Consider the following 12,553-nt stretch of genomic DNA (forward strand, 5'->3'; position numbering starts at 1 on the left):
TCACTAGCGCGATGTTCCCTTGCTCCTTCCAAATTCCTCCTCCCCACGTCACGTCATGCCGCTAGGCGCCTAGAACATCTGCCAGCCAATCAGCACTAGGCCAGAGTGACAAGCCATTTGGTCACAACGTCGTCCCCCGCATGTACTTCTCCAATGGGCTCGAAGAGTACTGGGGCTTTCCCTAGTTGATTGACCGTGCCCTACGAAGCAAGTTTATGTAAACTATAGTGTAGATCAATGTTGGAGAGCGCTGAGGTCCCAACTCTGCTTGTCCTGCATAGGAAGTACTGCATCCGGACGTTTTCTGCTGGTCGAGTACGAACTACGAAGTACAAAGTATAGCGAACAAGGACCAGAACCGAGGATTTTGTGACGAGGTGAAATGCTGGCGCTTAGCGATCGAATTTGGGAGAATACCACGGGTCTCCTCTGCTGCTCTCCTCTCCTGGAGACCTGCACTCAACGGGATTGATGATTGATGCTATTTCCGACAACGCCTCAAGCCACCGTCATCTCCGATTCGTCTCGAAGTACTTCCTCATCCTCAGGCACCACACTGTCTAAACTACCCCGTTCCTCGCGCTCTGGGCTGCCCCTGACTGGCCTGTTGGCCTGCTGGCCTGCGTGCAGACCGCCCAACATGAACATGACGGATAAGGTTAGCCGTTCGGATCTTCTCCATTCTGAATCTGATCTCACGCCTGGACTGGGTCCGCTTCTGTTGTTACCAATTTAGATCTTTCCGCCGCCGTCCTCCCCCTGAGAGGGAAGCTAACCTTTTTTAAACATGAAACAGACCAAGATGAGAACATAGCTCGTTTCAAATCTTTGGCCTTGCCGCTGAAGACCTTGTTTCTTTTTTTAACTTAAGTTTGTTTCGTCTCCGCTTTTGTGCGTGCTTTGGGTTGCCACGACCAAACCCTTGGGAGGACTTTCCGGGTGCATCTGAGATATAAGTCCCGTCCGGACCCCATCACAAGCTTCACTGTGATACTTTCGTGCATCAGCGTCCCTCAACAAACAAAATCGCCTCGCATGAGCTCGTCGATGATCAATTTCCAGCAGAGGGACAAAGTCTGAAACTGTGGTAGAGGCATTCGTTTGCTCTTCTCTTTGCAGTTCCGACTTGGCTGTCTTATCACTCATTCTTCCCCCGTTCCATCGCCATATTTTACTTGGCTTTGCCATTCATTCCGTCATTCATTTATTGATTTTCGAGAATATAAAAGAAAGATAGGAAAAGAGGCAAAAGGGCAAAAAAAGGGATCCATCACGATGACCCTCTCCAAGGATTGCATTTCCATGCCCCTCGAGGCTGGAACCTCCCTCCTCGACACCCACCACATTCCCACCCGCCTCAACGACGCCCTTGAATACGCCGCACGCCGGCTCGCTCGCAAGTCCATGCAAATTGCTCTCGTAGCAGTCTGTCGCGAATACCACACGCCCTCCATGCTTCCTGTGTGCAACAGCCCCGTCTTCGCACCACCATCCTCGCCAGAACCCGGCCCGGTACTCTCTCGGACGGGGTTTTTTGCAGCTTCTTTCAAGAAACGGCTCATGAGGTCAAACACCCATCCCACCTTGACGATATCTTCGCCTAGCTACAACAGCAGTGACTGGGCACTGCGCAGTGCCACCGCTTCGCCGACTTGGTCAATCTCTTCCGAGACCACAACGTATAGTTCGGCTTCATCCAAGCCCAGCTGGCCTTGCACTCCCGCCACTCCTGGCACCCCTATGTCGGCTCCACCCATGACGCCTTGCACTACCGCGTCGTCTCTTACGAACGAGTCGGGGCCCCTGTCTCCTACCGCATCTGGTATTAGGTTGGTACACGGCGATGTACTCTGCCCCAAGGACGAGCAAGTGGTGAGGGAGGTTCTGGAAAAAGCCTCTCGAAAATATAAAATAGGGTAGGCATCTTAAATCCTTGTGTCACAAAAGTTTCTCCGAGATCACCCCCTCTAACATTCTCCGCAGGAACCAGTGGCTCCCGCCCGTCGTCCACCCTTCCACCTATGGCCTGACCGATGGCATCATCCGCCGATCTCTCCGCCAAGACGAAACCCTCTTCTCCTCTCACAGTCTCACGCTCTACTGTCTCGACCGCCTCTACACCTTCAAATCCGCCCTCTCAAGCTACTCCCGCTCGAAATGTCCCCGTCGGCTAGAGGATGCCGTCGACGAACTGCGGCGTCTCTTTCTTGCAGGCGGCGGCCGGAAAGTCTCAAAGGCAGATATAGTCCGTTCCTACGACTGGCTGAGTGTCAGTGACGCGGCACTGGCCGACGTGGATAGGATGTATCGCCGTGCATACGGAGGACCAGACGGCATTGGGGCCATCGAAGGAATGCCGATGCAAGCTGATCCACTTGACGAAGTGAGCATCGAACTCGAGAAGATGGAGACGTGCTCCATTGATAGTATAAGGATCGAGATTGAAGAAGCAATCGACGACATTATTTTCATCCAACGAGCAGATGATGTCGTCTCCCCCCTCGAAGCGAACTGGCCCCTTCCCTCTCAGCCACTCATCATCTTAGATCGTCCTACGCCCATCGTTTCTACTCCCATCGGTTGGAAGCCTCCCATCCCAGTGCTACGGCTTCAGACCACTTTTATTGACAAACACGCTGAGGTACCCAAGGACGTGCCGAGAGATAAACACGAGGAGGTGGAGGAGGAGGAAGGAGATCTCACGGCGAGGCCTGAGCGCGCGACCCTGAGACCGTTATGGCCGACGATTGGCCCTGGTGCATCGATTGATGAATTGCTCAGGAGCCCTGATACGAGAACTTCGCGATCATCAGATATGTCAAGGCTTGGGCCGATGACGCCGAATGGGTACGATGATATATCGCCTGTGACGAGGGGAGAATGGGGATTTTTGTTTTCGGAACCGACGTTCCGAGTGAAGACTGCAGCAGTGGAAACCTGTTGATGGACTTTTTTTTTTTTTTTTCTTCTTCTTCTTCTTCTTCTGGATTTTATTTCTTGTCTTGTCTAGGGACTTTCTGGGAGTATGGTGTTCGGAGGCCATTTGATAGCGAGCATGACGAGAATCGTCTTTTTCTTTGTTTTCCAAAGTGTATTCATGATATCCCTTTCTGCAAAGACCCATGTAATAAAAAAAATAGAGAATACAAAATAAAACCCCCGTCTTTTCAATTCTTATTTTACCAACCATACCTCGCTCCCGCCTCCCTCCGCTTACTCTTCCCCTGCGCAAACCTATCCTCCAACTGCTCCCTCTGACTCGCCACGGCATTGACCAGCTGCCGCAGGCTGTGCTTCCCGCCACCCTGAACGGCGGCGCGCACGGGTCGCTGGTTCGGCACGAGCTCGCCCGACGCGCGGAGTTCCTCGTTGCGGCGGTATTCGGCGTTGAGGTCGAAGGTGAGGATGCGGGTGTTTGGGTCGGTGGTGGCGGTGGCGGTTGGAGGGCCGGAGCGGCCGAAGAGGTCGCGGAGTGCTGTGGGGGGAAGGTTGAGGGATGTTGCGAGGGACGAGAGGGTTTCTTGCTGTTCGGGAGGTTGGGGTAATGTTGATGGGGTTTCTTCGGGGAGGGGAGCAGTGGCGGTGGTTGGATGTGAGGGGAGAAAGTCGTATGTAGGTTCTTCTTCTTCTGGCTCTGGGCCGAGGGGAAGGTGTTGTTCGTCGCCGGTTGGGAGGGAGAAAAGGGAGGTTTTTTGTTTCTTGGCGGGCGAAGGCGTTGGCACTTCTTCTTGAGGCGAAGACAGGACTGTCGTCGGTGTCGGCGCTGTTTGCGGAGTAGCCGAGGATGTCGGTTTAGAACCCGTAGACGTAATGGTCTTCTTCTTCGCAGCAGCATTCCTCGCAACGCTCAAAGGCACGAACCGCAAAGGCTTCCCAACAAGCTTCACCTCCCCCTCCCCCTTCATCCCCTCCGGTATCTCAGGTCCCTTCCCAACCTCCCTCTCCCCGGTCTCACCATCCCTCGCAAACCCGGGCCCCGCCCCCGTCTTCAACCCACCCCCCACAGGCCTCGCCGCGCCACCTGCACCGCCCGTCGTCGCTGTCTTCTTCGCGGGATTCTTAGGCGGCGGCAACAACGCGTTAAACCCGCTAAACACGCCGCCGCCCGTCCGCGCCCTCTTCGCGGGCGGCTGTTCCGGGAAGGAGGAGCTGGAGGCTGGTTCGGCGCCGGGGAGGTTTACGCGGATCTTGCCTGGTTCGGAGCGGTCGATTAGTTTTTGGAAGGGCTTCTTTTGTTTGGTGGTCGTTGTGGTGGGGAGTTTGGGGGCTGGTGGTGGGGCGGTGTCGGAGTCGGAGTCGGAGGCATAGTCTACTAAGGCCATTTTGGATAACGGTGAAAGAGGTTTCTTGTTAGGATGGGAGAAGAATTTGTGAGGTCGCAGGGAAATAATGTGGTGATGTTTGACGGCGATGAATCGCCAAGGCGACGCCCATGTACAATCCAATTGTACTTTTTTTGGATGACGATGACGTCTGATTAGTCAGCACCAGATCTCGACCGCACCTGATTATCGCAAGCATGGATTTTCGAATAAAAGAGCAAAGAAAAGAGAGTGGAGGGGGAAATATTGTATTTCTTTTCTTTTAGTTATATAGTAACAAGATACTGAGACATATGAATGCCGACAGCAGCATCACCTACAGAAAAGAAGGGAGAACTTGGTGGCCAATAGTCAACTACCAAAACTCGCAGCAAGCCGTTGAACCGGCGGGCGTCGGATGGGTTGATCAACGGGAAACGATGGCAGGGATACAAGAGTGGCTTCCAACGGAATGGGAGGTGGTCGAGAACCTGCTCGGCCGTGTATCAACCATCAGGCTGATGCTGTGCCTGCAGTGTCGCAGCTCCTCAATAGTTACCCAATCTCTAACACATTACACTGAACGGCCACTGGCATATACTAGAGGGCAGCGCCGTTGAGAAAACCGAATGTTAATGGACTCCAACTTGACGGTTCAGTTTGTGCAACATTATTCCATTCCACGAAAGAACTGGTCGACAAGTTAGATATACACTGGAGTTTCAACCTCCCGCAGCACTCTCGTTATCAGAGCCTTAAGGGCACGTCGTGAAAGACCATCAACCTACGTAGCTTAGGAGACTGCAATTCAAATAGAAAAAAAAAAAAAGAAAAGAAAAAAAAAAAAAAAAAAAAAAAAAAAAGAAAAGAAAAAAAAAAAAAACAATTCCCCTGAATATTTATATCCGCCCTTATGCTCTGCCTCCTCCCTAACACCGAGAACATGCATTAAAAGCAGACTAGATCCGAAAGGCGACAGATGTACGGATCCATATATAACGCCGCAACGCCCTCTTGCCTTCCTCAGCAGTCTTGCACCACATCCGCCCTTACTCTTCCCTCTCCTTTTGCTTCCCCTTCGCATCGTCAGCCTTGTCTGGACCAGGATAGCCGATTCCCTTCGTCATAGGAACAAACTCCCATCCCTCGATCTGGGGAGTAGGCTTCCACTCAACTTCACCCCTCTCGTACAGAGCCAACCAAACGGCATCGGCATTAACCACATCCAAAACCTCCTTGACATCCGGGCGCTTATGGACGAGGTCGGCCAAGAGCTCCAGAATATCATCAAACATGTCATCCGGAATGCTCACGTGTCCGACAATCGCCACGAGCAGATCGACAACGGCATCCCACACCTTGACCGCTAGCGCGTAGCTGCCCAAACCGCCACTAATCTCGAGCTGCGTTGCGGCATCCTCCGGCGAGTCCTTCTTCGGCTCGAGGACCTTGCCGTCGCCTAGAGGGACAAGAATGCCCGTATTAGAGCTGTCGATGGTGGTGATGAGACGGCCGGTGCCAGTCCCCCTCTTGCCCGTCGATTTAGACGCTTGCTCCTTTGCGTTGAGGCACCACTTGTGCATGCCATTCTTCCATTCGGTCTTGAATCGCGAGGTCAAAAAATCTCCCGCATTGACGCACAAGGCGGAGAGGGTCTCGCACGCGGCAATCGTGACGAAACCTTCGGAATCGTACAGGCGAGCCACGGTGACGGGCCAGATCTCGTTGACCAGGGGCAAGAACATGTCGGGATCCGAAGCTAGGGCAGAGGCCGCAGTCGCAACAAGGCCAAGGAGCTGCTTGCGCAGGGTAGGGCTCGGGAACGTAAGGTAATGCTGCGCGAGCTTGGCGATGCGGGTAAGGGTCTTGTAGGCAGAGCTTTTCTCTTTCTTGACCTCCTCTTCGGCGTCACCTTCCGGAGCGACCGCGTCGTTACCGGTTTCCTTCTCATCTTGTCCCGAGGTGCTGCCCTCTTCTGGTTGCTCACTGTCGTCCAGAAGCTCCGTGATTCGGCGGCCGGTCTCCTCCTTCCCAAGCTCGGCCCACGGCATCTTCGGATGGCCTTTCTTGATCTGCTCGTCAATCTTCTTGTCTTCCTCTTCTCGCCGTTGCCTCTTTACTTCCCGCTCCTCGATTTCTTTTTGTACATCTTCCATGGTGAATTGAGGGGCCCGTTTCTTTCGGTGATCCACACGGGACGATTCTTCGCCCTCGACGAGGAGGAGAGTCTCGGCTTTGGCTCCCTGGTCAACGATCTCCCTGAGCGCAGAAAAAAGGCCTTCGACGAGGGCAGGATAGCCGTGGTAGTTATCTAGAGCGGCGAAGATGTCATCGACGAGGTCATCGAGATAAGGTATGACCTTGGGTCCGGAAAGGCGCGTCGTCATGATCAAGACGTTGATCATTGCTGGAGAGAAATCCATGGAACGGAGGTGGAAACCCAAATCATCAACCACGTAGTCCGCATTTGAAACTATCAGTTCAGACACGTCCTTGTAGCCACAGTGCAATACGAGGGAGTTAAGCGTAATAAGAGCATTACGGCGAACCTGGGGGTGCTCATGGCCAAGAAGACTAGTGATGGGGAAGAGGACATTCACGAACTCGCGAACAAATTCCTCTCCGGTTCGGCGAGCAGTGTATTCGACGATCTCCAGGGCCAGAGCTAGGGTCTTCCAATCGAAGCCTTTTGAGAAAGCGTGCGAAAGCAAGTACACGCAATTCTCATACAGCTCTTGGAGTACCTTCTCTGGGTGGGCGATATCATGGGTCTTCTCATCAGGCGGAGCTAGCCACATATTGAGATCTTCGGAGCTATCAAGCGCAGACTGTAACAGCTTGAATATAAGCCAGCAGCAAGCGAAGTGGCTAGAGCGACGATTCCATTCCAAATCTTGATAAATCTCATCAGCCGCCTTGCTTCTATCCCAGTAGTCGCCCAGGCTTCCGAGGAGTGTTATGGTCATCTCTCGAGTCTCCCGTTGGCTTTCATGTGGCAGGGCGATGGGCTGGAAGAGATGGCTGTTCTCACCGTCCTTGCGCTGTGCGATGAGAGTCTTCGTCGTGGTTTCGATGGCATCAATATCCTCGCTGTCCAGGAGAACGGCTTGAGATGAATTGGCTGCGCTACCTTCGCCCTCGAGAATATTGTAAAGGGCATCTATAATTAGACCATTTAGGTAAGCTGATGTTTGGCAAGCGCTGACTAGCGTCTTCTGGGCGTTCGCCAGAAAGGCTATCGAGCGCTTCTGTCTCGCCTCGTCGCCTTGCAGCGCGATATCCGGAAGGCCCTCTAACCACTCAATGGCAGATGACTTGATCTGCTCGGCGATTTCGGGATAGAAATCGACAAGATCTGCAAGACGTGGAAACGTCCTCCTGTTCGATGACGATAATCTGCTTCTCTCCATGAGCACTATCGCTGTCTCCACGAGCATAGGACGGCAATTTTCAAGCGAACGAAGGCAGTCATTCACCGTCATCAGGCAGAATTTTTCAAGGGCGTCACGAACGCCTTCCGAACCGCTGTTGCGGAGCTTCAAAACAGTTGCCATGACGATTTTCATTTGCTCCTTTGTGTGACTGAGCCATTCGGGAGTATAAGGGTCCTCTCGAGAACCCTGTTTGCCGCTCTTCTCGAACCTCTTAACCCTGAGCGAGACCTCCATATCAGACATGACGCGACAAACGATGGATTCGAGCGTGAGGATGCCTTGAGTCAAGACACGTGTTTTGTGGATAGCAGGCTTTGAGAGGAGTTTCAAGAGAGAGGAAGCGACTCCCGGAAGAAACTTCGCTAGCTCCGTAACATCGTTAATCGCCCGGATCACAGCCTGGAGTGTGGCAAGTGCCTCGGTTTGAATTTCGGCCGACACTTCGCTCAAGGTGAAGTCAATCACAACAGGTAAAGTGGTGTTCACTTTGCGGATGATGTCAGGCGAGTTGTAAATGGACGCAAACAACGCATTTCGTCCGGACGTTTCGAACAGGGCTCGCAGGGCCCTGAGGACCTCGAGCACGGTTTCCTCGGGAACTTCAGTTTTTTTCTCCGACCCAGGTACTCCAGCAATAATTATGGTAAAGAAGAAGAGGAGCTGCGGGAACAGGTCTTGGAAACTTTTTAAGCTCCATCCCTTGGAGATAAGGAGAGCAGCAACTTTTATAGCGCGTTCGACGACCGGGAAGGAGAACTTGTCTTTTTGGGCAAAGATCTGAGAAATCGGCCAGAAGACATAGTCGGACAGCGCGTCATTCAGGAGGTCTGAATTGGCTGCCTCAACGCTTGAGTTGATGGTGGCCAGAAGCCTGTCGAGATAAGTGGAGATCTCTTTGTTCCCTGCGGCACCAGTGGGTGGCTTTGCGACGAGTCCTGCGAGACTGATGCAGGTGGGTTTAAGCTAGATCCAGAGGAGTCAATAGAGGCATCTGGAATTGAGAGCCATGAGGGGTATACAGACCTGACGAAAGAGCTCATTCCTGGCAGTCTTCACCACATCATCTTGTGGCTGCGACAACAATGAATTCAGATTGTTGGTGTCCATGTTCGACAATGATGCTGGTCTGCTTCACTCATCGTTGACACTGCTCACGGTACAAGGTTGTAGCTGACACTCTGAAGAAGAGTGCACGATGAAATGAAAATTTGATGAGTACAAAGGGAGAGGGGTTTACAATATAGTGATAGAACATAACATAGATTTGAAGAAGCTGGTAATGAGATCGAAAGGTTTTGTGCTCTGATGGGTCTGGGCATGAGCCTGGGATGAAACTGAGGGTGGCAGAGAGCTTGAAGTTGAGAGCTTGAGATTCTTTGTTGGTGAGAACTTGAGATATTGGCACTGTGCCAGAGATGGACTGGACTGTTGGCAGCCAGCAGCTGGCAGCTGAACAGAGTCTGAACAGAGTCGGGCTCACGGGGAAGGTTGGGGGGCAGATGATGCCCTGACACGGGCCTGGGAAGTAGTGGGGTTTCAGTGGTTCCACCAAGGTTAATCCTTCCAAATCATGATTAACAATTTTAACAATGACGTGGGCGGGGTTGCTATTTCAAGGCGTGGAAGGAGCGAATCGGAGCCGGAGCCTCTCCGAAGACGAAGACGAATGGTGTGTCTCACTTGCCATCAATGTCGGATGAGAATTTGGATTCAAATTTTCGTCTATACAATCGTGTATCTCAGCTGCAGAAGTATTGCGTGGAATTGTAAGTGCACCATGGAAAAGGAGCGTTGAATGTTTGAGTATAAATACTTCTCTATCAGGCCCTCTCGGCCTGCTCCTCCCACTAACACAGCAACAGGGAGCTCCCACGTTCTATGTCCGATATCGTTTGCTTTCTAAACAAGCCACTTGAGCCCGAAAGCATCTTGTTTGCTACCATCCGTGACTGATTTTCTTGCCATATTGGGTTTCTCATTTATGCTCCCTGATCACAGACACTATGGCTGCCTCTCTTCCCGCCCCCTTCCTCACTCGAGTTCACTATTATGACTCGCCTACCCGCTACACTTGCGCCTACGAAACCGGTGTTGACGGCGCTCCCAATGCGCTCGTCGTCATCGGAGGTCTAAGTGATGGGCCTCACACCATCCCCGCCCTCATCAAGATAGCTCCCCGTCTCGACCCTGCCAACGGAGGTCCCAACTATTCCATCTTTGAAATTCGCATGCGAAGCTCATACGTCGGTTACGGCACGTCTAGCCTTGAGGAAGATGTAGTCCACATCGCAGCCCTTGTAAAATATCTGAGGAGCATTGGAAAGAAGAAGATTGTTCTCTGCGGCCACTCAACTGGTACCCAGGTAGGCATCATCGCACCACCACTCTCCGGCCGCCTCGCTCGAGCGCCCTCGCTTACCAATGAGTAGGATATTATGGAATACGTCAACTCTGACAAGCAGAGTATCGAGCCCGTTGACGGATTCGTTCTCCAGGGGCCCGTCTCAGACCGTCAATCCCTTGAGCTCCTGCGTTCTACGTTCCCAGACTATGATTTCGACGATACTCTCGCCTGCGCTAAGCAGTTCATTGCTGAGGGTAGGAAGGATGACTGCCTTCCGCGCTCGAAAGTCCCACCCATCTTTGGCAATGATCCCATCTCTGCTTATCGCTATCACTCACTAGCTGCAAAGGGGTATGTTTAGAGAAGAATTTTATTACGCATGTATATGTACGAAGCACTCTCTACTCTAAAGCGGAAACTGACACTGTCTAGCGGCGACGATGATTATTTCTCCACTGACCTAGACGACGATTTCGTGAAGAGGGTTTGGTCCAGCTTCACTAAGCCCTTCCTTGTTCTTCACAGTGCTGAGGATGAATTCGTCCCCGAATCTGTAGACAAAGCAGCTCTTATTGAGAAGTGGCGGAATGTAAACACACTTATGAGTCCCCTGTCCGGAGTCCTCCCTGGAGCCAACCACACTCTGGACTCTGATGAGGCGCAGAAAGGATTTGGAGATAAACTGGTTGAGTTTCTTTCTACTATTTAGGTTAGCGTTTGTAGACCTATGGATATGTTGAAGCAATTTTCTCTCTGACGGGGAAGGTGAGGGAGATGTTGGACTTGGAAGTAGAATCATAGGCAGTTTCCGAATACGAAGTGCTCTGCTCAAGTTGGATTATATTTTCGCTAATAAAAAAATGACACTTATCGACATATTTTCATCAATACTCGGGAGGATCGTAAGTATAGAATCTCGTATATGGAACTTGGAGCGTCGTTAGGCTTGGAGCACATCATGCTCAGTACAAAATTGATTGTTCTGACTGCTCCCGAGTACGAATACGCGAAGAGAAAAAAAAAATTGAATGAAAAAGGCCAAACCATCGAGCATATTCATCCTACGCTACAGTTAGTAATGGAGGGACGGCAGGATCCTGTGAAATGCGACGTCCGAGAAATCATCCCGACCCGGGGAATGTGGCTATGTGGGTTTGCATTATTGAGAAAGCAGGAAGCAGGCAAGCCGGCACCTGCCCATGAGTAACCGCATCAATATCGCAATCTTGAGTGAGGGTTTGTACGCGAATCCGGGATCTGAAACATCAATGCCAGTGATGACTCTACACACATCCTGATCTTGACTATTTCTCATGATTATGAAGTGCCGTGTAGAACCAGTCAACGCCAAGAGCAGCTCCAGGCAGTCATCTAAGCCTCAATCCTAACCAAAATGATATCAGTTGGTTCCAGTGTCATGTTAGTCCAGGAATATGCGTGTGGGAGGCACATATGATGAGAACACGGCATGGCTCCCCAACACAGCCCAGTTCACGGTTGGATAAAATGGGAGCAAAATAATTTCGTAGGACTCGCCGTGGCCATGTTATTCTCCTGTGATATCTTCCTGGAATTGTAGGAGGCATGCCGCGAAATCGGGTCAGTCGAATCTATCCAAAATTCGAACGGTGATGCTTCTCTCAATCTTGTACCTCCACATCAGCCTCGCCATCATCTTCGTGGTATCAGAAGATTACCGCGCAAATCTCCAAGTCGATCTCGCTCTTTCGAGCACAGCGGTCCACGACTCATCGGGGTTGCTCCCCACGACGTTTGCGATTCGAAATGTCCACAGAGCATTGCCGATGGGGCCATCACGATGGGGATTTATAGAGTGCCTAGGAAAGAGCGGATATAGAAATGTATACCCAACTAGCCCGGTTTTACGGTCAAAAATTTATAGAGATGCACGCTTCGAAATATCGGCTCATCTACCGAATGCCCTCTTTATTCTCGCTGCGACGACTAGTACCATGACCGATGGTGGAGCGCAATCCGGGGGCCGCTGGCCTCCGTCCGTGAGAAATTGCAACGAGCCCAGCACTCCCAATAAATGGCTCTCCGAAGAGCGGATACTTCACTTCTTCGCCGCCCCTGACGGCACAGCTCCTGACGTTGTGGAAGCCAACAGAAGTGGTATCCCTGAGCGCCCAGCGGCCAAAGCCGCGAACGACCTGTACCGAGATCGACATCCCTTCGACGTGTTCAAGGACACCGACTCCCGTACCAATACTCGGTGCGACGAGACGGGAAACCTTGCCAATGAGATGGAGATCGACATATCACAGGGAATCCGCCTAGCGACACCGGGTCCCGAAGCGACATGGCAGGAGATGATGTGCAGCCATCCTCGAGTTGCGACGAGAAGGGAGAAAAACAGCAGCTTGATAGCGCTTGCTGTGGGCGTTTTCCTCACTGTTGTTCTGCTATAACAGGGTTTCGGATGGGCGCGATGGGCGCTTTTTTTTTTTTTT

The 12,553-nt window shown here is 51.9% G+C and overlaps 3 protein-coding genes and 2 pseudogenes across 3 annotated transcripts; 3 read left to right on the forward strand and 2 right to left on the reverse strand.

Moving 5' to 3' along the window:
- Nucleotides 1-1,275: 1,275 nt before the first annotated feature.
- SAPIO_CDS5658 (Uncharacterized protein) lies at nt 1,276-2,944 on the forward strand (the record flags this gene model as incomplete). Its single annotated transcript, XM_016787941.1, has 2 exons — nt 1,276-1,916; nt 1,984-2,944. The coding sequence occupies 2 exons, from the start codon at nt 1,276-1,278 to the stop codon at nt 2,942-2,944; spliced, it is 1,602 nt and encodes a 533-aa protein (XP_016642256.1).
- Nucleotides 2,945-3,179: 235 nt separating this feature from the next.
- Nucleotides 3,180-4,322, reverse strand: SAPIO_CDS5659 (annotated as a pseudogene; the record flags this gene model as incomplete).
- A 1,028-nt stretch (nt 4,323-5,350) lies between these two features.
- On the reverse strand, nt 5,351-8,842 carry SAPIO_CDS5660 (uncharacterized protein; the record flags this gene model as incomplete). Its single annotated transcript, XM_016787942.1, has 2 exons — nt 5,351-8,698; nt 8,759-8,842. The coding sequence occupies 2 exons, from the start codon at nt 8,840-8,842 to the stop codon at nt 5,351-5,353; spliced, it is 3,432 nt and encodes a 1,143-aa protein (XP_016642257.1).
- An 896-nt stretch (nt 8,843-9,738) lies between these two features.
- Nucleotides 9,739-10,788, forward strand: SAPIO_CDS5661 (uncharacterized protein; the record flags this gene model as incomplete). Its single annotated transcript, XM_016787943.1, has 3 exons — nt 9,739-10,098; nt 10,165-10,430; nt 10,512-10,788. The coding sequence occupies 3 exons, from the start codon at nt 9,739-9,741 to the stop codon at nt 10,786-10,788; spliced, it is 903 nt and encodes a 300-aa protein (XP_016642258.1).
- A 1,264-nt stretch (nt 10,789-12,052) lies between these two features.
- Nucleotides 12,053-12,511, forward strand: SAPIO_CDS5662 (annotated as a pseudogene; the record flags this gene model as incomplete).
- Between the last annotated feature and the right edge of the window lie 42 nt (nt 12,512-12,553).

This window comes from Scedosporium apiospermum (assembly GCF_000732125.1).
Source record: "Scedosporium apiospermum strain IHEM 14462 chromosome Unknown SEQ_SAPIO_0099, whole genome shotgun sequence".
Classification (NCBI taxonomy): domain Eukaryota; kingdom Fungi; phylum Ascomycota; class Sordariomycetes; order Microascales; family Microascaceae; genus Scedosporium; species Scedosporium apiospermum.